Source organism: Dendropsophus ebraccatus, chromosome 3, assembly GCF_027789765.1.
Source record: "Dendropsophus ebraccatus isolate aDenEbr1 chromosome 3, aDenEbr1.pat, whole genome shotgun sequence".
NCBI lineage: Eukaryota > Metazoa > Chordata > Amphibia > Anura > Hylidae > Dendropsophus > Dendropsophus ebraccatus.
Window position 1 is genome coordinate 168,148,187 of NC_091456.1, and position 23,106 is coordinate 168,171,292.

General features: G+C 45.0%; 1 protein-coding gene across 3 annotated transcripts in view; it reads left to right on the forward strand.

Moving 5' to 3' along the window:
• WDR70 (WD repeat domain 70) overlaps nt 1-10,801 on the forward strand; it is a 143,900-nt gene extending 133,099 nt beyond the window's left edge. For all 3 annotated transcript variants that reach the window (XM_069964761.1, XM_069964760.1, XM_069964762.1), the window contains exons 17-18: nt 4,705-4,867; nt 10,604-10,801. In XM_069964761.1, coding sequence (XP_069820862.1) covers nt 4,705-4,867; nt 10,604-10,691 — 251 coding nt within the window. In that variant the 3' untranslated portion in view covers nt 10,692-10,801. The remainder of the gene's footprint in view (nt 1-4,704; nt 4,868-10,603) is intronic.
• Nucleotides 10,802-23,106: the final 12,305 nt, after the last annotated feature.

Here is a 23,106-nt window from a genome sequence, read left to right on the forward strand (position 1 = left end):
CTTTCTTCCCCATTTACATGGTGACACTATGTACTTTGTGGTGATTTGCTTACATCAATATGTGTTCATGTTCGGTGAGCCATGCATGTAATAAATCACTGCGAGGTACTATTACCACCAATCATAAAGTGACAGCATATGCCAGCCATGGAACTACAAAGAGTGTTTGTTACTTTGGAGGACCTAGCTGTGTAATACCCAATTTCTCCTGTGGGGGCACTGCATGGGCATGGGAACATGATTGCTGGCGATCACAGCACGTGGGCACCCTCTTACAGGGTTATTGTTAGACCTCCTTTAAACTAAAAGGCATTGTTCAGTAGACGTCCCCTTTAATTAAAGTGAAGATGAGATATGGGGCTTTTTTCCCGCCTGTCCTCCAGCTCAGTCCCGGCATTACTCTTGTTCCTGCCTGGCACTCCAGGAATATCTGCTTGTAATTTTGTAAGTGTTACCCTACATAATGTAACCTGAGAAATGGTGGTGAGAGGTGCATGACATAAAGCAGGATGACAATGTATATTACATATGGGCTGAGGTCAGGATAAACAGACGCACTGTGTTCCCCTGGCTGCTCATAGTGATGTATGGCAGTATTTATAGGACAGAAGGTAAGGGGATGGGTATGTAGTATATATACACAGCACTGTGTAACTATCAGGAACCAGTAACATATCAATTATTCTGGATTGTCTTATGGTCATAGAAAAGTATAAGTAAAACCTTGCCAAATAGACAAAACTCCAGTCACTTTGTTTTAAAGGGCAACTATCAGAAGGTTACACGAATCTCACCTGCTGATAGCCCCCTATTACGCAGGAGATGCCGAGAATGAAGGTAGGTCTCCTATCTTCATCCTCAGCGCTATTCCTGTGCACTTAATTATTTACTCCACAGTCCGGTACAGACTCTAGTGTGACTGCTCTTACAGTAGAGACTCCATAGTGTGACTGCTCTTACAATAGAGACACCATAGTGTGACTGCTCTTACAGTAGAGACTTCATAGTGTGACTGCTCTTACAATAGAGACTCCATAGTATGACTGCTCTTACAGTAGAGACTCCATAGTGTGACTGCTTTTACAGTAGAATCTCTATAGTGTGACTTCTATTACAGAAAAGGCTCAATAGTGTGACTGCCCTTACAGTAGAAGCTCTTTAATGTGACTGTTGTGGTGTGACTTCTCTTACAGTATAGACTCCATAGTGTGACTTCTCTTAGAGACTCCATAGTGTGACTGCTCTTACAGTGTAGACTCCATAGTGTGACTGCTCTTACAGTATAGACTCCATAGTGTGACTGCTCTTACAGTGTAGACTCCATAGTGTGACTGCTCTTACAGTGTAGACGCCATAGTGTGACTGCTCTTACAGTATAGACTCCATAGTGTGACTGCTCTTACAGTATAGATTCCATAGTGTGACTGCTCTTACAGTATAGATTCCATAGTGTGACCGCTCTTACAGTGTAGACTCCATAGTGTGACTGCTCTTACAGTATAGATTCCATAGTGTGACTGCTCTTACAGTATAGATTCCATAGTGTGACTGCTCTTACAGTGTAGACTCCATAGTGTGACTTCTCTTAGAGACTCCATAGTGTGACTGCTCTTACAGTATAGATTCCATAGTGTGACTGCTCTTACAGTGTAGACTCCATAGTGTGACTTCTCTTAGAGACTCCATAGTGTGACTGCTCTTACAGTGTAGACTCCATAGTGTGACTGCTCTTACAGTGTAGACTCCATAGTGTGACTTCTCTTAGAGACTCCATAGTGTGACTGCTCTTACAGTGTAGACTCCATAGTGTGACTGCTCTTACAGTAGAGGCTCTATATTGTGACTCCTCTTACATTAGAAGCTCTATAGTGACTGCTCTTACAGTATAGACTTCATAGTGTGACTGCTCTTACAGTGTAGACGCCATAGTGTGACTGCTCTTACAGTAGAGGCTCCATATTGTGACTCCTCTTACATTAGAAGCTCTATAGTGACTGCTCTTACAGTATAGACTCCATAGTGTGACTGCTCTTACAGTGTAGACTTCATAGTGTGACTGCTCTTACAGTGTAGACGCCATAGTGTGACTGCTCTTACAGTAGAGGCTCCATATTGTGACTCCTCTTACATTAGAAGCTCTATAGTGACTGCTCTTACAGTATAGACTTCATAGTGTGACTGCTCTTAACGTAGAAGCTCCACCTTGTGACTGCTCTTACTGTAGAGACTTGTATATTATCACTACCACTTTTAAAGTGGAGAATTGTATTGTCCCACTGCTCTTACAGTTTACAGTTTAATAGTCTCACAGCTCATACAGTATGGTTTTACAGTGTAACTGCTGTTATTGTAGGGATGATCATTGTCTCCCTGCTCTTACAGTAGAGAATCCCTTGGAGACCTTTTGATTGCCCCCTTGTTATAGTTAAGTGATGAGTATATTATATCATTATCTGATGTATTTCTACACCTCAAAGCCCTCTAACTAACCCCAAGTTCCAGCTCTGCTATCCTGTACCCCAATGCCCAACACAGCGCACACTATTCTATGGGTGGAGGTTTGTGTTGCTGATCGTCCTCTCCCTCATACATTACAATCCTATATGTCATTCCTATGATAACCGCAGAGGCCCATCACGCCATGGCTGACCCTTTCATCGGCCTGACAGGACGTTCCTGTGGTCTCCTACATCACAGGGCAGAAGTCCCCAGCCTCAGACGGCATAGTTGTCACCAGTGTCAGCCCCTTTAAGCCTCTCGGACCCTCTCAGTCATGATCCCGGCTTGTTTTCCGACCTTCTGCACAAAACATTATTATTCACACTTTATGACTTACTTAGGCGGAAAATAGCCGTGACCGCAGCCATTAAGCCCCGGCTGCTATCACACACTGGTTTTCCCTTTCATGGAATTGGACGATTTTAAGATAATTCTTTTTATTTATTTTTTGACATTTTTGGTTGGGGAAAGTAGAATTATGCAATTGAGAAGCGTCGACCATGCTGAGTGTGGGAGAAGTGCTTGCCCTACCAAAACAGATCCGTAATTCTATCTCTGCTGGACTCTTTGATGCCAAGTGCCAATGTGTCATAGAGGAAGCAAGTGTTCAAAAGAATGCCGTAATAGAGATGTCTGTAATTACTGGGCTATGAATAGCCGCTCACTGCTCCCAGTCACAGGGAAGTCGTAGGGACTGGAGCCTGAGTGTTCTCCTCTCTATGGCACCAGTCCAACGCATAGCGCATAGTATACATAGCCCCCTCTGCTGTACAGGTGTATCTGTCTATGGGAGGGTCCTCTCTCCTGTACAGGTGTATCTGTCTATGGGAGGGTCCTCTCTCCTGTACAGGTGTATCTGTCTATGGGAGGGTCCTCTTTCCTGTACAGGTGTATCTGCTATGGGAGGTGCCGTCCACACCGATCAGGGACCTCTCTCCTTTACAGTGTAAGCTCTTATGTGCAGGGACTTTCTCCTGTAGAGTGTAAGCTCTTATGGGCAGGGTCCTCTCTCCTGTAGAGTGTAAGCTCTTATGGGCAGGGTCCTCTCTCCTGTAGAGTGTAAGCTCTTATGGGCAGGGTCCTCTCTCCTTTAGAGTGTAAGCTCTTATGGGCAGGCACCCCTCTCCTGTAGAGTGTAAGCTTTTATGGGCAGGAACCTCTCTCCTGTAGAGTGTAAGCTCTTATGGGAAGGCACCCCTCTCCTGTAGAGTGTAAGCGCTTATGGGCAGAGTCCTCTCTCCTGTACAGTGTAGGGTCTTATGGGCAGGGTCCTCTCTCCTGTAGAGTGTAATCTCTTATGGGCAGAGTCCCCTCTCCTGTAGAGTGTAAGCTCTTATGGGCTGGGTCCTCTCTCCTGTAGAGTGTAAGCTCTTATGGGCTGGGTCCTCTCTCCTGTAGAGTGTAAGCTCTTATGGGCAGGGACCTCTCTCTTGTAGAGTGTAAGCTCTTATGGGCAGGGTCCTCTCTCCTGTAGAGTGTAAGCTCTTATGGGCAGGGTCCTCTCTCCTGTAGAGTGTAAGCTCTTATGGGCAGGGTCCTCTCTCCTGTAGAGTGTAAGCTCTTATGGGCTGGGTCCTCTCTCCTGTAGAGTGTAAGCTCTTATGGGCAAGGTCCTCTCTCCTGTAGAATATAAGCTCTTGTGGACAGGGTCCTCTCTCCTGTAGAATATAAGCTCTTATGGGCAGGGACCTCTCTCCTGTAGAGTGTAAGCTCTTATAGGCAGGGTCATGTCTCCTGTAGAGTGTAAGCTCTTATGGGCTGGGTCCTCTCTCCTGTAGAGTGTAAGCTCTTATGGGCAGGGTCCTCTCTCCTGTAGAGTGTAAGCTCTTATGGGCTGGGTCCTCTCTCCTGTAGAGTGTAAGCTCTTATGGGCAGAGTCCCCTCTCCTGTAGAGTGTAAGCTCTTATGGGCAGGGTCCTCTCTCCTGTAGAGTGTAAGCTCTTATGGGCTGGGTCCTCTCTCCTGTAGAGTGCAAGCTCTTATGGGCAGGGTCCTCTCTCCTGTAGAGTGTAAGCTCTTATGAGCAGGTTCCTCTCTCCTGTAGAGTGTAAGCTCTTATGGCTAGTGTCCTCTCTCCCTATCCACTGTGGCACTAAGTTGACAAAACACAAATAGAGATCACTATAGATGGCTGCAGTGTAATGCATGTAAATTTCGGAGTCACCCTAATGTCCCTGTTTCCCTCTGCATTCTGTAATGTTGCAGGTCGGGGAGGACGTGTTGGCACTCATGGAGGTACCTTGTCTTCTTTCATTGTCAAGAACATCGCCCTGGATAAAACTGATGATAGTAATCCTCGGGAGGCTATTCTACGTCATGCCAAGGATGCAGCAGAGAACCCGTACTGGGTGGCCCCGGCATATTCCACGTAAGCTTTTTTTCTTGCATTTACTATATATGTAAATTTTTGACAAAAAATCTAAAGATTCAGAGAAAATGGAAAAAAATGAACATTCCGCAAAGAATTGTAAATGTCGTATCATCATCACAAGGGCTTGCGGAAAACGAAAAATTTTTATGCTGGCCCCTAGCCTGCAGCGATAGGGTCTTAGGTTTGTATCCAATCTTACTGCAAGTCCTATACAAACAAAGGTGGGAGCTGCTAAAAATCTACACACTGGATGCTGCCCATGTCCCAACCACAGAACATGTTCTTAAATAGACATAGAAAGAAAATAAATGGCGCATCCACAAACGTATAACAAGAAAATCAATATCTCAATAGCTTCTTTGTTATCAAAAATTTTTATAACAACTTCCACGAACAGATAGACACATCCTTAAAAACACTTAAAATCCCAATAAGGGTAAACCATCACAGGGAACACACATAAAATTATATATGTCGCTCCCACCGCAGCCCCAACACAAAAATAATTCCAGGCCCTGCACACTATATGACCAAATATGTCTCAGATATTAGTGCTAATTAAAGGTTTACCCTTATTGGGTTTTTAAGTGTGTGGTTATCTGTTCGTGTAAGTTGTTATAAAAATTTTTTGATAATAAGGAAGCTATTGAGATATTGATTTTCTTGTTATACGTTTGTGGGTGCGCCATTTATGTCTATTTAAGAACGTGTTCCAGTCTTACTGAAGACACAACTCTACTGTGGGGGTGTAAAATACATTCAGCTGCTCAGCCCTGGGCACTCCCGCTGTTCTTTAAAGTGTCACTGTCGTTTAAGTTTTTTTTTTTTGTTTTTTTTTTGCAGAAATCAATAGTACAGGCAATTTTAAGAAACTTTGTAATTGGGTTTACTAGCCGAAAAATGCATTTTTATCATGAAAAAGCAGTTTGAAGCTCTCCCCCCTGTCTTCATGGTTTTCTATTGAGAGGGCTACAGCACCAGGCTATCTCCTCTGACAGTCAGCACTGACCTCTCTGACCGCTAAATACCTGCTTTCACACAGCTCCCACTGTGTAATCCTTTGTTCTCTGCTCTCTGCTGGCGACTAATCTCCCTCCCTCCTTCCTCCTCCCCCTCCCCTCTCCATAGATTACATAGGGCTCAACTGATGTAAAAGAGTCGAGATTTCCTGCCAATGAGCAGTGAATGAGTGAGAGAGAGAGGGGGGGGCCTGGAGAAAGTCTTTTTGAATGCAGGTAATGGCATATTTGCCTAATAAACCCAACTACAAAGTTTCTTAACCCCTAGACGACCCAGGGCGTATAGTTACGCCATGGAAGTCTGTCCCCAGACGACCTAGGGCGTAACTGTACGCCCTGGGTGTTTCTCCCGCTATGAAGCGTGCTCCGGAGCGGAGCGCGCTTCACAGCAGGTGGGGGCCGGCTGCAATCAGCAGCCGGGACCTCACCGGCAATGACACGCTGCAGCGATCGCGCTGCCGCGTGTCATTAACTCCTTAAACGCCGCGATCGCGGCGTGACCGCGGCGTTTAAGTGTAAGTGACAGGGGGAGTCCCCTGTCACTTACCGATCGGGACCCCCGCAGTGTGACTGCGGGGGTCCCGATCGGTAAAACGGGCCGCCGGAGGTCTCTCACCTGCCTCCGTGCGGTCCGATCGGCGATCTGCTACACTAAGCCTGCACAGTCAGGCTCAATGAGCAGATCGCCGATAACACTGATCAATGCTATGCCTATGGCATAGCATTCATCAGTGTAGAAATCAAACTAATCTATGTACAAGTCCCCCAAAGGGACTTCAAATGTGTAAAAAAAAAAAAAAAGTTAAAAACACTAACACACTACCCCAAAACCCCTCCTCCAATAAAAGTTGAAATCACCCCCCTTTCCCATTATATAAATAAAACATATAAAAATAAATAAACATATAATATACCGTAACGTGCGTAATTGTCCGATCTATGAAAATATAACAAGCGTCATTGCGAACGGTAAACGGCGTACACAAAAAGAGGGAAAAAAGTGCGCGGATTACCGATTTTATGTTACATTATATATAAAAAAAAATTAATAAAAAGTGATCAAAACGTCCGATCTTCACACATATGGTATTAATAAAAACTAGAGATCATGGCGGAAAAAATGACACCCCATACAGCCCCGTAGGTAAAAAAATAAAACCGTTATAAGTGTCACAATAGGCCCATTTTATTTATAATTAATTGCCAAAAAAAAGGATTTCATTTAAAAAAATATATATAACATTAGAGAATCTGCGTAAACCTGCATATGGTTGTGTTCGGACTGACCTATAGAATAATAGTATCATGTCGCTGTTACCATATAGTGCATTACGTAGACACGGGAACCCCCCAAACGTTACCATATTGCATTCTTTTTTGCGATTTCACCTATTTATATCTTCATAAATAATATATTTGGAATTCCATCATACATGTTATGGTAAAATGAATGACGCCATTACAAAGTACAACTATTCCTGTAAAAAACAAGCACTTACATGGCTTGTAGATAGAAAACTGAGAGTGCTAGAGCTCTTAGAAGGGAAGGAGGGAAAAACGGAAACACTAAGATCAAAATTTGCGCGGTCCACTGTGTCATTTTGGGCCTGGTCCTCAAAGGGTTAATCTCCTGGACTATTGATTTCTGCAAAAAAAAAAAAACAGCAACACTTTAAATAAAAAATTGTATATTTTCCTAAACACTAAAAACATCTTATAGGTTACTGTGCTGTATTTCATTTATAACAGATTACCGGGGACAGACTGGGACTAAAAAGAAGCCCTGGTACCTGAAGCCCCATCCAGCCCACATAAAATATGTAGCATGCCCCCGCCGCCACACCAGAGGCAATCTTGCTATATGTAATCCATTCTGTAGGCAATGATCCTCCCATGTAGGCGACCCCCACCCCTTTCCTTCCCCAAGAAGTCTTTAGGCAAACCCTAAAGGGGCACTTCAGCAGGAAAAAAATTCTTTCAAATCAACTGGTGTCAAGCAGTTATACAGATTTATAATTTGCTTCTATTTAAAAACTTAACGTCTTCCAGTACTTATCAGCTGCTGTATGTCCTGCAGGGAGTGGTGTATTCTTTCTAGTCTGACACAGTGCTCTCTGCTGCCACCTCTGTCCATGTCAGGAACTGTCCAGAACAGTAGAGAATTTTGATGGGGATTTGCTCCTGCTCTGGACAGTTCTCAACATGGACAGAGGTTGCAGCAGAGAGCACTGTGTCAGACTGGAAAGAATACAACACCTTCTGCAGGACATACAGCAGCCGATAAGTACTGGATGACTTGATATTTTCAAATAAAAGTAATTTTCAAATCTATTTAACTTTCTGACACCAGTTAAGCCACTTTCATAATGAAGGATATTGCGATGGCTCTGGTTGTGATCTACAAGCACCCTGAAGGTGCCGGTGGTTTGATGTACCCAAGTTGCCCATGATGCCCTTCCGCATTTGATTCCCCGTGGCTGCAAAAGTTGGATGCAGGGGGAACCAAATGCCGAGCATTCAGGTTTGGAGAATGTTGCCAAACCTGAACCGCCTGACAGGTCTGCTCGACACTAGTGTTCAATGTTTAGAGACATTGTCTATCATGTATACTTTACTTTACCCACAACTTCTTAAAGGGGTTCTCCAACCCTTATAACTACTTCTCAGCAGTCTCCAAGTGGGAAATTTGATGCCCCTTGTTAATAATAGTCAGTGTGCAGCACAACAAGGGTTAAGCCATCCGTTGCGGTGGAATTGATGTGCACTTATTGAGCGGCATTCAGCATGTCTGACAATAGCTGTCAGCTTCACAAGCCTCCAGCCATTGTTCAGCCTGCCTGACAAGCGTACACATAAATATATGTATCTTCTCCTGTGTAAGCTAATAGCGGCCATCGCCTCCATCCTGCCCACTTCAAGGCCGGCTCCCTTTCCCCCCTGGCTACGGCTCTTTACATCGGCCTGTAATGCAATCAGCCCACGTGTGGGACGGCGGCCCTCCCGGGATCAGTGTCTACTAAATCTTTCATGGCAGTAACATTGCAGGTGTCATGGATGTAACCCAATACCAAGTATGGAGCTCATGCAATGAACCTGTTACTATATTACCTTTGTGTCCTGGCTTCTGGGATGGTGGGGGGTGATGGGGGAGCGTAGCCCCCTCAGGTGTACAATGTGCACAGTATGTGTGCACTTGTATGCTCATTGGTGTATAGTAGGTAGCGGTTGTATATACCTGCATAGTAGGTACTAAAGTATATACCTGTATAGTAGGTGGAAGTGGTATATACCTGCATAGTAGGTAGGGGTGGTATGTACCTGTATAGTTGGTGGCAGTGGTATATACCTGTATAGTAGGTAGGGGTGGTATATACCTGTATAGTTGGTGGCAGTGGTATATACCTGTATAGTAGTTAGCTGTGGTAAATAACTGTATAGTAGGTAACGGTTGTATATACCTGTATAGTAGGTAGGTAAGGTATATACCTGTATAATAGATGGGGGTGGTATATTCCTGTATAGTAGGTGGCAGTGGTATATACCTGTATAGTAGTTAGCTGTGGTAAATAACTGTATAGTAGGTAGCGGTGGTATATACTTGTATAATAAGTAGCAGGGTAGGTATATATACCTGTATAGTAGGTGGTGGTGCTGGTATATACCTGTATAGTAAGTAGCGGTGGTATATACCTGTATAGTAGTTAGCTGTGGTAAATAACTGTATTGTAGGTGGCTGTGGTATAAATCTGTATATTAGGTGACGGTGGTATATACCTGTATAGTAGTTATCAGTGGTATATACTTGTACAGTAGTTAACTGTGGTAAATACCTGTATAGTAGGTGGTGGTGTTATAGACTTGTATAGTAGATAGTGGTGGTATATACTTGTATAGTAGATAGTGGTGTTATATACCTGTATAGTAGATAGTGGTGGTATATACTTGTATAGTAGATAGTGGTGTTATATACCTGTATAGTAGATAGTGGTGGTATATACTTGTATAGTAGATAGTGGTGTTATATACCTGTATAGTAGATAGTGGTAGTATATACTTGTATAGTAGATAGTGGTGTTATATACCTGTATAGTAGATAGTGGTGGTATATACTTGTATAGTAGAAAGTGGTGTTATATACCTGTATAGTAGATAGTGGTGGTATATACTTGTATAGTAGATTGCGTTGTTATACTATAGATACACTATGCCAGTATAATTATGAGCACCCATAGAGTTGCTGATAGTAGATCTATATTCTCTGACTTCATGTGTTACTTATTGATCCCTGTAATACAGAGACGTCTTCTATACAAGCCCCTTCCCCTCTGCCGGCCATGAAATGCCCCCATTCTCCCTAGAGGATGGTGGTTTGTGATGACTCACAGTCCTGATCCCTATCTAGTCCTGGATTCTGTGTCATGTGTCAGGACTTTGATAGATTTTCGCCATTCTCCATGTTAAGTCATTGGCTGTGTGACACAGAAACCGCGCTTTATCGCCCTGTAGCCGCCCTGTGACTTCTGAGTCACTGCCGAGGAACAAGACTGGATCCGCTAAATATTCTGACCAGGACTTACCGCCCCATATACGTTATTTTAGACAATAACAGTATTGGCGGGACCAGGCTGCCCTGGTCCTTCTACAGTTTTTGTCCTTTGCCAGGATCCATACAAAAGCTATGTGTCCTCCATTCCATGATTTCCGTGTGTTGCAGGACGCAGCCCGAGGCCGTGTTTGCAGAAGTGGATTCTGAAGAAGACGAACCAGACAATGAGCCAGAGTGGAAAAAGCGTAAAATCTGAGAGGGCGACATCCGAGCCGCGTAACAGAAAGAGCCTGTCGTCATGTGACCTCCATATTTTATTACTCAACTTATTTTTATATGAATTAAATAAAGTGCCCCCCGAGTGAGTACAGGCTATGTGTGATTACTTATCCGTGGACAGAGCCGCCCTATACAGAACCGCATAGGACCTTATCCCAATGTCTGAGGAGCTTTCTGCTACAGCGAGCTGCCTCCCAGCGCGAGGGGGAAAAAACATTGGGGGTCAGTTACTATTGTTGCGCCCGTGGCGTATGCTGGGGAGAAGGTGCAGATTCTCCCCTTCTCTCTGACCTTATCCCCTGCTCGCCCAATGTTATCACTAATAGTGATAATATCACTAATAATATCACTAATGCTTAATGTACCCCTAACAGGAAGTTTTATTGTCACTGTGGTGTTGTCTCCAGCTATTTTGGAGACAACACATCATCCTCTTCTGTTTCAGGGGGTTTGGATGGATCTTGTCTCCCTGCCATATACACAGATACATATATCTATATTGGGACATGAGGTGTGATTACAGCATGCTACCTTGTGCTGAACAATGCCGCAGGAAGAGGAGCAAACAGTGAATACAGCAGATTTTGCAGACTTGCCGGGTGGAGAGAAAGTCTGGTGTGTAGAGCAATGTTCTGTAGGAGAGAAGGACTGATGGGAAGCTGAGGGAAAGCAATGCATTCTGAGATTTGTTGTGCACTCATGCTTTCAAACCTGGTGCAGACAGGTAAGCAATGCTATATCCCTTTCTAATGATAATTAATGGAGCTTGCAGGCCAAATCGGCAATATGGGGACGGGCAGTGCTTCACTGCTCCAAACTGACTTACCGGACCGTGGTGCACACAACTAACTGCATCAGGATGGCGCAGAGGAGACATACCTTCCTCCTCTGTATCTCCTGTGCTATAGGGAGCTATCAGCAGGTTAGATTCACCTAACCTCCAGATAGTTCCCGTTAAAAGGGATACCCCTGCAACACAATTCTTTCAAATAAACTGGTGTCAGAAAGTTAGTTAGGTTTGTAATGTACTTCTCTTTAGAAATCTCCAATCTTTCAGTACTTATCAGCTGCTGTATATCCTGCAGGAAGTGGTGTATTCTCTCCAGTCTGACACGGTGCTCTCTGCTTTCACTTTGTCTATGGCAGGAACTGTTCAGAGGTTTTCTATGGGACTTTGCTGCTGCTCAAGATAGTTCCTGACATGGACAGAGGTGGCAGCAGAGAGCACCGAGTCAGATTGGAAAGAACACACCACTTCCTGCAGGACATACAGCACCTGATAACTACTGGAAGAATGAAGATTTCTAAAGTAAGTAAAGTAAATTACAAAATTTATATAACTTTCTGACACCAATTGATCTGAAAAAAAAATTAAAAAAAAATGCCGGAGTTCCCCTTTAAGTGCCCTCTTTCTTGTTAGAGTAATGTATAGTATATGCATTCTGGTATAATCTAAACCTAAGTCACATCAGGTACAGAGCTGCACAAGTGCCTTCCAGATCTTCTGTCATCTTAGATTTGTTAACTGTCCCATGTCCATAAATGATTATTCTGCAGCCACAAATAGTCCAGTAATGTGGATAATATAGAATTCATGGGAGTGAAGCATCTGCTCCAAAGCCTCCTGTAGGTAGCGCTGTTGTTCAGTGGTTTACATATTCGATTTGGAGATTCTACTTGCATTTTTGGGTTTTCCACACTACTAGTGTGAGCATCCAGTGACCTGCAGATTATAGAATCTGGGATCTGACATTTAGAGGGGTACTCCAGCGAAAAAAATTGTTTTTTAAACCAACTGGTGCCAAAAAGTTATACAGATTTGTAATTTACTTCTATTTAACAATCTCCAGTCTTCCATTACTTATCAGCTTCTGTGTGTCCTGCAGGAAGTGGTGTATTTTTCCCAGTTTGTCTGTCCATGTCAGGAATTGTCCAAAATAGTAGCAAATCCCCATAGAAAACCTCTCCTACTCTGTACTAGTACCTGTTGATTAGAAAGGGATTTTTTTTTGGCAGAGTACCCCTTAAATGTTCTCCTTAATATTGAGCAGATTGATGTTATTTTTTATGTTTTATAGGGTATATATTTTTTTGTCTATGCAGAACTCCAAATGCTCTGCATAGCCATAAAGTTACAGTAAGTGATAAAATTTTGTCATGCCTGCTGCTACCACTAGAGGGTGCTTATAGCATACAGAGTCATCATTGGGTTCAATGCAAAAACTGTATGCGGTAATCTTGTATAATATAAATCTATGGCTATTTTCTTGTCTTCCCATATATCCATTTCTGGATGACAACCAGTATGGCTGCTCACAATTTACTTTATTTACTTTCCTGTTCCTTTCTTATCTCTTTATGCAAAGATCTTAAAAGAAGCTGAAAAAGAGTCGTCTAAATCCTCGTAAAGCAATTCATGATTTTGTTTGCAGGCTACGATTCATGTGGCTGCTTCTGTACAGGATCAAATACATAAGTTATACAATGCTGGGAAACTGTTTACCTTCCCGGGATACCTTACAGCCTCCCAGAATATTTACAGAAACACATGCTGAGGGAACAGTATGTGACCGAGAAACCCGCCGGCGGGCAGGTGCTCCCAGGTTGGTGAGTCAGTATAGGGGTAAGATGCCATCCCTCTCTTTTCCTATAACTAACATGATCCAATAGATATCCGCCTGCAGACATGTATAGCGGATTACAGAGGACAGGCTCCGCCTCTATCTACAAACCTTACACCGTCCATATGGTTTACTGTATCTGTGTAGTTTACAAGCTTTGACAGGCAAGAAGAAGAAGAATGTGTTCTCCTGAGCTTCAGAAGCCGAATAATGTAAGTGTAACACATGCTCGTGTTGTGAAATCCAAGAACATAGTAAAAGATTAAAGAGGCTTCTCCAAATTCAGCAAATTTTCTTTTAAAAGGTTATCTGGGCTTAGATAAACAGCGCCACACTTATACACAGGTTGGGTGCGGTATTGCAGCTCAGGTCTTTTTCTTTCGAATTTTCTAATGATTTTTCTAACGATTTATTCGACTAAACCATGATCGTTATAGAAACCAAATTGTTGCTTCAAAATCATTAAATAATCGATTGGGCGAATTATCGCTCCGTGTAAACGCAGCCTAAATCTCCCCTATTGTGGGAAGTCTACGAGCCGGGTTATAAGCAACGCAGAATCCAGGCTGTGAATGACAAGGCTGCCGATCCCTCTAGCACAGCAGGAAATCTCAGCACAATGTCTTGTTACATTGATCCTGGCCGCCGGTCTAGTCATCACTTCAGTCTGCGTAGTCTTCCGTGGACTGTTCAGAGGAGAGTCAGGACTGTTCCCTCTTTCTACAGGGGCTTCCCTGACATTAGGAAATTGACCCTCACTCAGCTGAGAGCAGGACTAGCTATATACAATGTATCAGTCTGGGGTCCAGGCTATAGAGCTCACAGAGCATTGTCTGGACTGGATACAACTGTATCACTTCTCAGCTGAGAGCAGGGCTAGCTATGTACAATGTATCAGTCTGGGGTCCAGGCTGTAGAGCTCACAGAGCATTGTCTAGACTGGATACAATTGTATCACTTCTCAGCTGAGAGCAGGACTAGCTATGTACAATGTATCAGTCTGGAGTCCAGGCTGTAGAGCTCACAGAGCATTGTCTAGCCTGGATACACTTGTATCACTTCTCAGCTGAGAGCAGGACTAGCTATGTACAATGTATCAGTCTGGAGTCCAGTCTGTAGAGCTCACAGAGCATTGTCTAGACTGGATACACTTGTATCACTTCTCAGCTGAGAGCAGGACTAGCGATGTACAATGTATCAGTCTGGGGTCCAGGCTGTAGAGCTCACAGAGCATTGTCTAGACTGGATAGAATTGTATCACTTCTCAGCTGAGAGCAGGACTAGCTATGTACAATGTATCAGTCTGGGGTCCAGGCTGTAGAGCTTACAGAGCATTGTCTAGACTGTATACAATTCAATTATCAGCTGAGAGCAGGACTAGCGATGTACAATGTATCAGTCTGGGGTCCAGGCTGTAGAGCTCACAGAGCATTGTCTAGACTGGATAGAATTGTATCACTTCTCAGCTGAGAGCAGGACTAGCTATGTACAATGTATCAGTCTGGAGTCCAGGCTGTAGAGCTCACAGAGCATTGTCTAGACTGGATAGAATTGTATCACTTCTCAGCTGAGAGCAGGACTAGCTATGTACAGATTTCTGCCTATGGATATATACGATATAAACATTCTTCTTCGCTGACAACAAACTCGTAAACTTATAAAAGATGAGGAATTGAAGTTTATCTGGAGACTGAAGCTGAAGTATTTTACCTCTTCTATGAACATGAAGCTTCGGTTTTAAAAAAGTGGAAAATCCCTGTAATGAAGCTTAGGGCCATGTCACTTTCCATGGAGGAAGGAAACATTTTTGTAATTTTTTAGCCAAGGAAAATCTCTGTGAAGAAGCCTGGAAATGTGAATGTGCGGCACGCCGGCGATGTCACTCCAGAGCCCGCACGGATAAACAAAGTAAATCGTACGATTTACAAATGTGATGGAAACCATGGCTGAATCCTGTATGACCTTCTGGTGCTGAGGCTACCGGGGAATCCTAGACAGAGGTCACAGAGTTCATTTTGAACATCAGGTTTTAGGGATAGTGCATGTTATCAATTTCCCTCATTAAAGGGGTTATTCAGCGGGACAAAAGGTCTTTCAAATCAACTGGTGTTAGAAAGTTGTTTTTTACTTTTTTAAAAACAATCTCCAGTCTTCCAGTTTTTATCAGCTGCTGTATGTCCTGCATGAAGTATTCTTTCCAGTCTGACACAGTGCTCTCTGCTGCCACCTCTGTCCATGTCAGGAACTGTCCAGAGCAGGAGAGGTTTTCTAGGGGGATTTGCTACTGCTCTGAACAGTCTCTGACATGGACAGAGGTGGCAGCACTGTGAGAGCACTGTGTCAGACTGGAAAGAATACACCACTTCCTGCAGGACATACAGCAGCTGAATAGTACTGGAAGACTTAAGAGTTTTAAATATACGTGAAATAAATGTTCTGAAACAAGTTGACTTAAAAGAAAACATTTTTCACCGGAGTTCCCCTTTATTTCTGTTCCATTCGATTGGAAGGTATTAGAATGTTTCTGAGTGGATGTTGGAAAACCCTAAGAGGACACATGAAAAACATACAAACCCCAGGCAGCATCTCCCTATGGTCGGATTTGAACCCAGAACCCCAGTGCTCCAATCACTGAGGACGCAAATATGATCCACTATGATGTTCAGTCTGCTGTTGACGGATCTGTTCTCCACATTCAGGAACGGTTCAATGAGACCTTTATAGACTTTCTAAAGGTATTGCAGGGACAGTAGTAGTCAGTCTTTACATTGGGGTTGGTGAAAGCTTAAGCTGTCCAGGCATGATGGGGATTGTAGTTGTGCAGCAGCTGGTGATACGGCAAGTTCTCCATTCCTGCTTCAGAGCCATGCTGCCCGGCGGTCTGAAAACAGTCTTATGCGTTCGAGACTGAGGAAGAAGTAAGATTTGCTTCACTGCTTGTCGGCTCTGTAGTTAAAGTTCACGTTTAAATCTCGTTTTTTACTATTCCAGCGTGACAAATCTGACTTCAGCATGAGGTCTGCACCTGCTGGCGATTACTCTGGAACATTATTCACTTTACCATGGCGTGTTAAACGTAGAGAATGCAATCCGACTAAAAAGAAGCTGAATACTACCAAATACAGAAATCCCCCTCACTCTTTATTACACTTTGTCTTCATGTTAAAGGGACATTTCTCTAAAAAATCGTCTAATGCCATATAAACAAGTGCCCAGACCCCAGAGGATTCCCAAAATAAGGACACTTGCTGCATTGGAGCACTGTCATCAACCCGATCAGGGTTACATTCCAGTATTCACAGTGGTAGAAACCGGCAGGCAACATGCTGAGCCTCCTACAGGTGGAGAAAAGCAGCCGCAGCTTCCAGCATTAGAAGGGAATGAATGCAGTAATGGATATGTTATTGGTAACAACACGCTTCACCAACCATCCAGGAACCTTAATCTCCATGTCTGAGATTACTTCAATTTGTAGGGATTTATTTGTTTTCCAAAACATGAAATTTGCCACCGATCCTGTTTATAGTTCTCAGTTTTATGCTATTCATTCTCAGACATTGTGATCCCACCTATACAGCAAGGCTGGAGAAAGACTATAAATGATTTCCCCCAGTAGGTGAAATGGCTGTTTCTTCTTTTAGAGCTGGGGTCTCGAACTCTCCTGGGTTAATGGGCCACACATAGAAAGCATTTGAGGTTAAAGGGGGAAAATCCTTTCAAATAAAATTAAATAGTTGCAGTAATAATGTCCCCTGTGCCCCAATATAGTAATAATGCCCCCTTGTGCCTCCATATAGTAATAATGCCCCCTGTGCCTCCATACAGTAATAATGCCCCCTCTGCCTCCATATAATAATAATGCCTCTTGTGCCTCCATACAGTAATAATGCCTCTTGTGCCTCCATACAGTAATAATGCCCCCTGTGCCGCCATACAGTAATAATTTCCCCTGTGCCTCCATACAGTAATAATGCCCCCTGTGCCGCCATACAGTAATAATTTCCCCTGTGCCTCCATACAGTAATAATGTCATCTGTGCCCCCATATAGTAATAATGCCCCCTGTGCCTCCATACTGTAATAATGCCCCCTGTGCCTCCATACTGTAATAATGCCCCCTGTGCCTCCATATAGTAACAATGCCCCCGTGCCTCCATACAGTAATAATGCCCCCTGTGCCCCTATACAGTAATAATGCCCTCCTGTAACCCCATACAGTAATAATGTCCCCCATGTCACCATACAGTAATAATGCCCCCTGTGCCTCCATACAGTAATAATGAACCCATACAGTAATAGCAAGGGTTTTCTCTTGTGCGCCTTTACAATAATAATGTTAGTGATCCATAGGTCCGTGTCTGGGAGTTCTGATACCCTGCTGTCCACAGAAGTCCCCAGGGGGCACTTGCTTGTGATCCCTGCTTGAAAGAAAGGTGGCCATTGATTTTGGATCTGCTCCTTTGCACAACCTTCTGGCTTGGAGAGTTGGTGAAGGTTTTTGGGAGTCCTCCTTTTGGAGAGGACTTGCAATGGACCGCATCTTTGTGCACTTTTTGTATGACGCACTTAACTTTTTTTTACGCATGTGAGTGATGACCACTGGTACTTTATTTATTTCAATTTAAGTTCTGACAAATTGCAATATATTTTTTTCTGATTGACTTTATGGATCAGCTGAATTGAATGGATCACCACTTGTGGCAATGAGCAACTGTGGAAACTTCAATCATAGGAAATGACAGCCTCCCATCTTCTTGGCAGGTCCAACAGATGTTGAATTTATATTGTCAATGAAGTTAGAGGTAGTACCAGGAAAACTTTTGGAGAGTCAAAGGCAATCTTAACTTTTAATGTGAATGACTTTAAAGCTGGGATAGATTGAGGTCCTTCTGAGCTATAGCTTACAATCACTTATTTCCTTCAGGGCCGTCTTAACAGCATTATGGGCCCCTGGGCAGAGGTGCGAATTGGGCCCCACCCCCCCGCGGCCGCCGCCATCAAAACCCCCCCATCTTTGCAACCCCACCCCGAGCCAGTACAATTACGTACAATAAAAATACAAATTATTGTTAACATAAACTTTAATTCACAACACAGTCTTTCAGCAGCGCAAAAACAAAAAATAACCGTGCGTGCCTCACCAAACCAGACCAGGTTGGCTTCAAAGTATCCAAAAAACGCAATGGGGACAGCACTTCCAACAGCAATCTGCAGGGTTTATTGTCACACCAGTGCAACATGTCTCATATATACAGAGGGGCAACAACATGACTATTATATATGAGAACCATGTTGTCTCCCTGTATGTATACTGTATAATACAATATACAGGGAAACAACATGGCTTATATATAGAGAAGGGCAAAACAACATGTCTCATATATACAGAGGGGCAACAACATGACTATTATATTATATATGAACCATGTTGTTTCCCTGTATACAGAATTCAGGGAAACAACATGGTTCATATATAATATAATAGTCATGTTGTTGCCCCTCTGTATATATGAGACATGTTGTTTTGCCCTTCTCTATATATATGCCAGATAACAAGCAACAAATATTACCACCGCATACTGACTAACACCACTGCTGCTACTGACTAATCCACTGTACACAGATCACTATCACCTCATCCAGTCATATAGAGGTACCCAGCTCTACACAGGTTCTGTACACCATATACATTACAGTGCAGATACATCAAGTGACTCACATGGGACGTCTTCTCTGATCGGAGTTCTTCCCTTTTCATCTTCTTTTCCATTTGCCCTGTGCCGTTATGAGAACTTCTCCGAGCCACGAATCCACAGAATCTGCCAGACAGACATATTAGGCTCCTCACACTGGCACCTTCCTCATCTCTCTACACACTGCACATCTGTATTGGCCCCTTATAGATGGCTCCCCCTGTATTACCCCCTTATAGATGGCTCCCCCCTGTATCCCCCCCCTTATAGATGGCTCCCCCCTGTATCCCCCCTTATAGATGGCTCCCCCCTGTATCCCCCCCTTATAGATGGCTCCCCCCTGTATCCCCCCCCTTATAGATGGCTCCCCCTGTATCCCCCCCGTATAGATGGCTCCCCCTGTATTACCCCCTTATAGATGGCTCCCCCCTGTATCCCCCCTTATAGATAGCTCCCCCTTGTATCCCCCCCTTATAGATGGCTCCCCATGTATCCCCCCTATAGATGGCTCCCCCCTGTATCCCCCCCTATAGATGGCTCCCCCCTGTATCCCCCCTATAGATGGCTCCCCCCTGTATCCCCCCCTATAGATGGCTCCCCCTGTATCCCCCCTATAGATGGCTCCCCCCTGTATCCCCCCTTATAGATGGCTCCCCCGTATTCCCCCCTTATAGATGGCTCCCCCCTGCACAGCAGATAAAAAAAAAAAACACCCAACTCACCTACCAGCGCTCCCCCGTCGCTGCTTCCTCTCCTCCTCTGCCCCCGGCTGATGCGTCGCTCCCTGGGGGATTCTCCGGGAGCGCACACATCCGGAAGCTCAGTGTGCGCCCAGGCCGGGACTTCTGGTACAGCAAGCCCCAGCGACGCGCACTGAGGTTCCTGATGCGTGCGCTCCCGAAGAATCCCCCAGGGAGCGACGCATCAGCCGGGGCCGGATTTCCTCTTGCGACCGCAAGCAAGAAAGTGCTTGCGGTCGCAAGAGAAGGGGAAGGGGGGCGCGCAGGGCCGTCTTACCCATTGGGCATGGGAGGTGGCTGCCCGGGGACCCTTGCGTCCTAGGGGGCCCCTGCCCGCTGTCACAGCGGGCAGGGGCCCCCTAGGACGCAAGGGCCCCCAGGCAGCCGCCTACCATGCCCAATGGGTAAGACGGCCCTGATTTCCTTCCATTCACACTACGGAATCCGCGCTGAGAATTTCCTGCGGATTCTGCTGCTCGCTCCTGCACACTCCCGCTTGAATCACTGATTGTCTCATAGACTTTATTCTATGCTGGGAAGGGCGGAGATTAAAGCGTGGGGGAGTGGCAGAATCCGCGGGAAGTTCTCTGCATGGATTCCGTAGTGTGAACATAACTTCTCATGGACCACTAAATGAAAGACGTCTCCACTGCCGCCCGAGAAGATTCCCATGTGCAGCTGCCCTGGAATGAGCATTATATTGTCCAGAAATTCCACTCCTTCTCCTTTGTTCCAGCAATTGGCTTACTTTAAGGAAAAGGAAAGAATACGACTTGTGCCAGGGATGTGGCTGAATCCTACTGGGCGGCTGAGTGGTAGATCAGAAGACTGAGTATGAGCCAGCAGAACTTGAGCGTATCTGTGAAATGAGGCGCTGGTTAGGATTACACAAGGGGAAGGAGCCGCCTGCCAGATCTCCCATCTGGTGTCAAGGTGTTGAATGGAAGCTACTCTCTATATAATGAGGACAGGAATCCGCTGCTCAGGGGGGTGGGGGGAGGCAGACAACTCATTGGAGGAGCTGCCCAATGTCAATGAAGTGTTACTGCAGCCAAATCTTTAATCTTTTCCATTTTCTTTTGACAATATTGTTCCAGAACCCAAACTGTATAGTGGTAACCACACCCCGAGGAACGAGATCTGACCTCTGTGACCTGGACTTCCAGTGAAAGAGAGAACAACAAAGTTCTGGGCTCTGAGCGAGGAGGCCATGGGGTCCTGGCAGGGAGATCTCAGGAGATTATATTTGGGGAATAAGCCAAGATAAGTTGGTGGCACCAGGTAGGTGAACTAAGGTATAGATAGCACCCTATGGGGTCTAGCGTGGGGAAAATCAGTTCCGCTCATTTGTTTGAAGGTGGTTTATATGGGCCAACCTTAGGGACTTTAAGTTTCTCTCGACACCATCCCATTATGTTGTATTCTTAGGGCTGGTTATGACCTCGACCATATGCCATCATCGCAAGGCATAGCTGAAAGGGCATACTCCCCAGTAGGACAACACTAGCAGTAGCAGCTGTGGGTGATTGTGTTTTCCAATGTGGTTGGCCAAGGGATTTAACGATGGCAAGGCCCAGATCATGGAGTAGATGGTAAAGATTAGTTTGGACCCTGCACCAGGGCCGTTTTAATACATTGGTGGGCCCAGTGCACAGCCCTCAAGAGTGGGCCCCCCCTTACCTTTCTGCACATTGTATAATGTACTGAATTTGCCCCCACACTGTATCAAGAGCCCCAGTACATACAGTAGTTACCTTATAACACTATTTCCACCATTCAGTGATTACATATTACATAAAAACTGCACTAAACAAAACAGAAAGATATCACCAATGATACCATTACATAATACCGCCACATCATGACCCCTAACACTACAACCCTATAACAGAGTGTAGTTACATCCAGTGACTCACCGGAGGCGTCTTCTCCGATCAGAGTCTGTCACCTTTTCTTTTTCTCTCCATCCAGCCTGGGCCACCTTGAAGTCTTCTCCTGGCTGTGAATCTTCTCTCCAGAATCTGCCAGACAAATATTTTAGGCTCCAACACATACAGTAGTTAGGTCCCTTGTACCCCTATACAGTAGTTACACCCCTCTGTACTCCTACATAGTTACACCCCTCTGTGCCTCCATAGTTTTAAGGTGTCCCTGTAGTATATAGACCCTCATGTGCTCCTCCAGTTATATACAGCCCTCCTGTGCGCTACCCCATTAGTATATAGCCCCCCTGTGCACTCTCCCCAGTAGTATATAGCCCCCTGTGCTCACCCACAATAGTATATAGCCCCCCTGTGCTCTCCCCCAATAGTATATAGCCCCCCTGTGCTCACCCACAATAGTATATAGCCCCCCTGTGCTCTCCCCCAATAGTATATAGCCCCCCTATGCTCTCCCACAATAGTATATAGCCCCCCTGTGCTCTCCCACAATAGTATATAGCCCCCCTGTGCTCTCCCACAATAGTATATAGCCCCCTGTGCTCTCCCCCAATAGTATATAGCCCCCCTGTGCTCTCCCACAATAGTATATAGCCCCCCTGTCCTCTCCCCCAATAGTATATAGCCCCCCTGTGCTCCCCCTCAATAGTATATAGCCCCCCTGTGCTCTCCATAATATATAGCCCCCTGTGCTCTCCCCCATAGTATATAGACCCCTGTGCTCCCCAATAGTATATAGCTCCCCTGTGCTCCCCAATAGTATATAGCCCCCTGTGCTTCCCAATAGTATATAGCTCCCCTGTGCTCCCCAATAGTATATAGCTCCCCTGTGCTCCCCCATAGTGTATAGCCCCCTGTGCTCCCCCATAGTATATAGCTCCCCTGTGCTCCCCCATAGTATATAGCCCCCTGTGCTCCCCCATAGTATATAGCCCCCTGTGCTCCCCAATAGTATATAGCCCCCGTTCTCCCCCATTATATATAGACCCCTGTGCTCCCCAATAGTATATAGCCCCCGTTCTCCCCCATAGTATATAGCCCCCCTGTGCTCCCTGATAGTATATAGCTCCCCCATAGTATATAGCTCCCCTGTGCTCCCCCATAGTATATAGCCCCCCTGTGCTCCCCAATAGTATATAACCCCCGTTCTCCCCCATAGTATATAGCCCCCTGTTCTCCCCCATAGTATATAGCTCCCCCTGCTATATAACATTGAAAAAAACAAACACTTTTACTCACCTGGGTCCACGCGTTCCTCTTCTCTTCCCTCCTGTGGCCGCACTTCCTGCGGTCACAAGAGGCTGCACTCCCCTTATCCTCGCGCCGACGCTCTAGTGACGTCGGGCGCTAGAGGGAGAGCGCGGCCTCTTGTGACCGCAGGAAGTGCGGCCACAAGAGT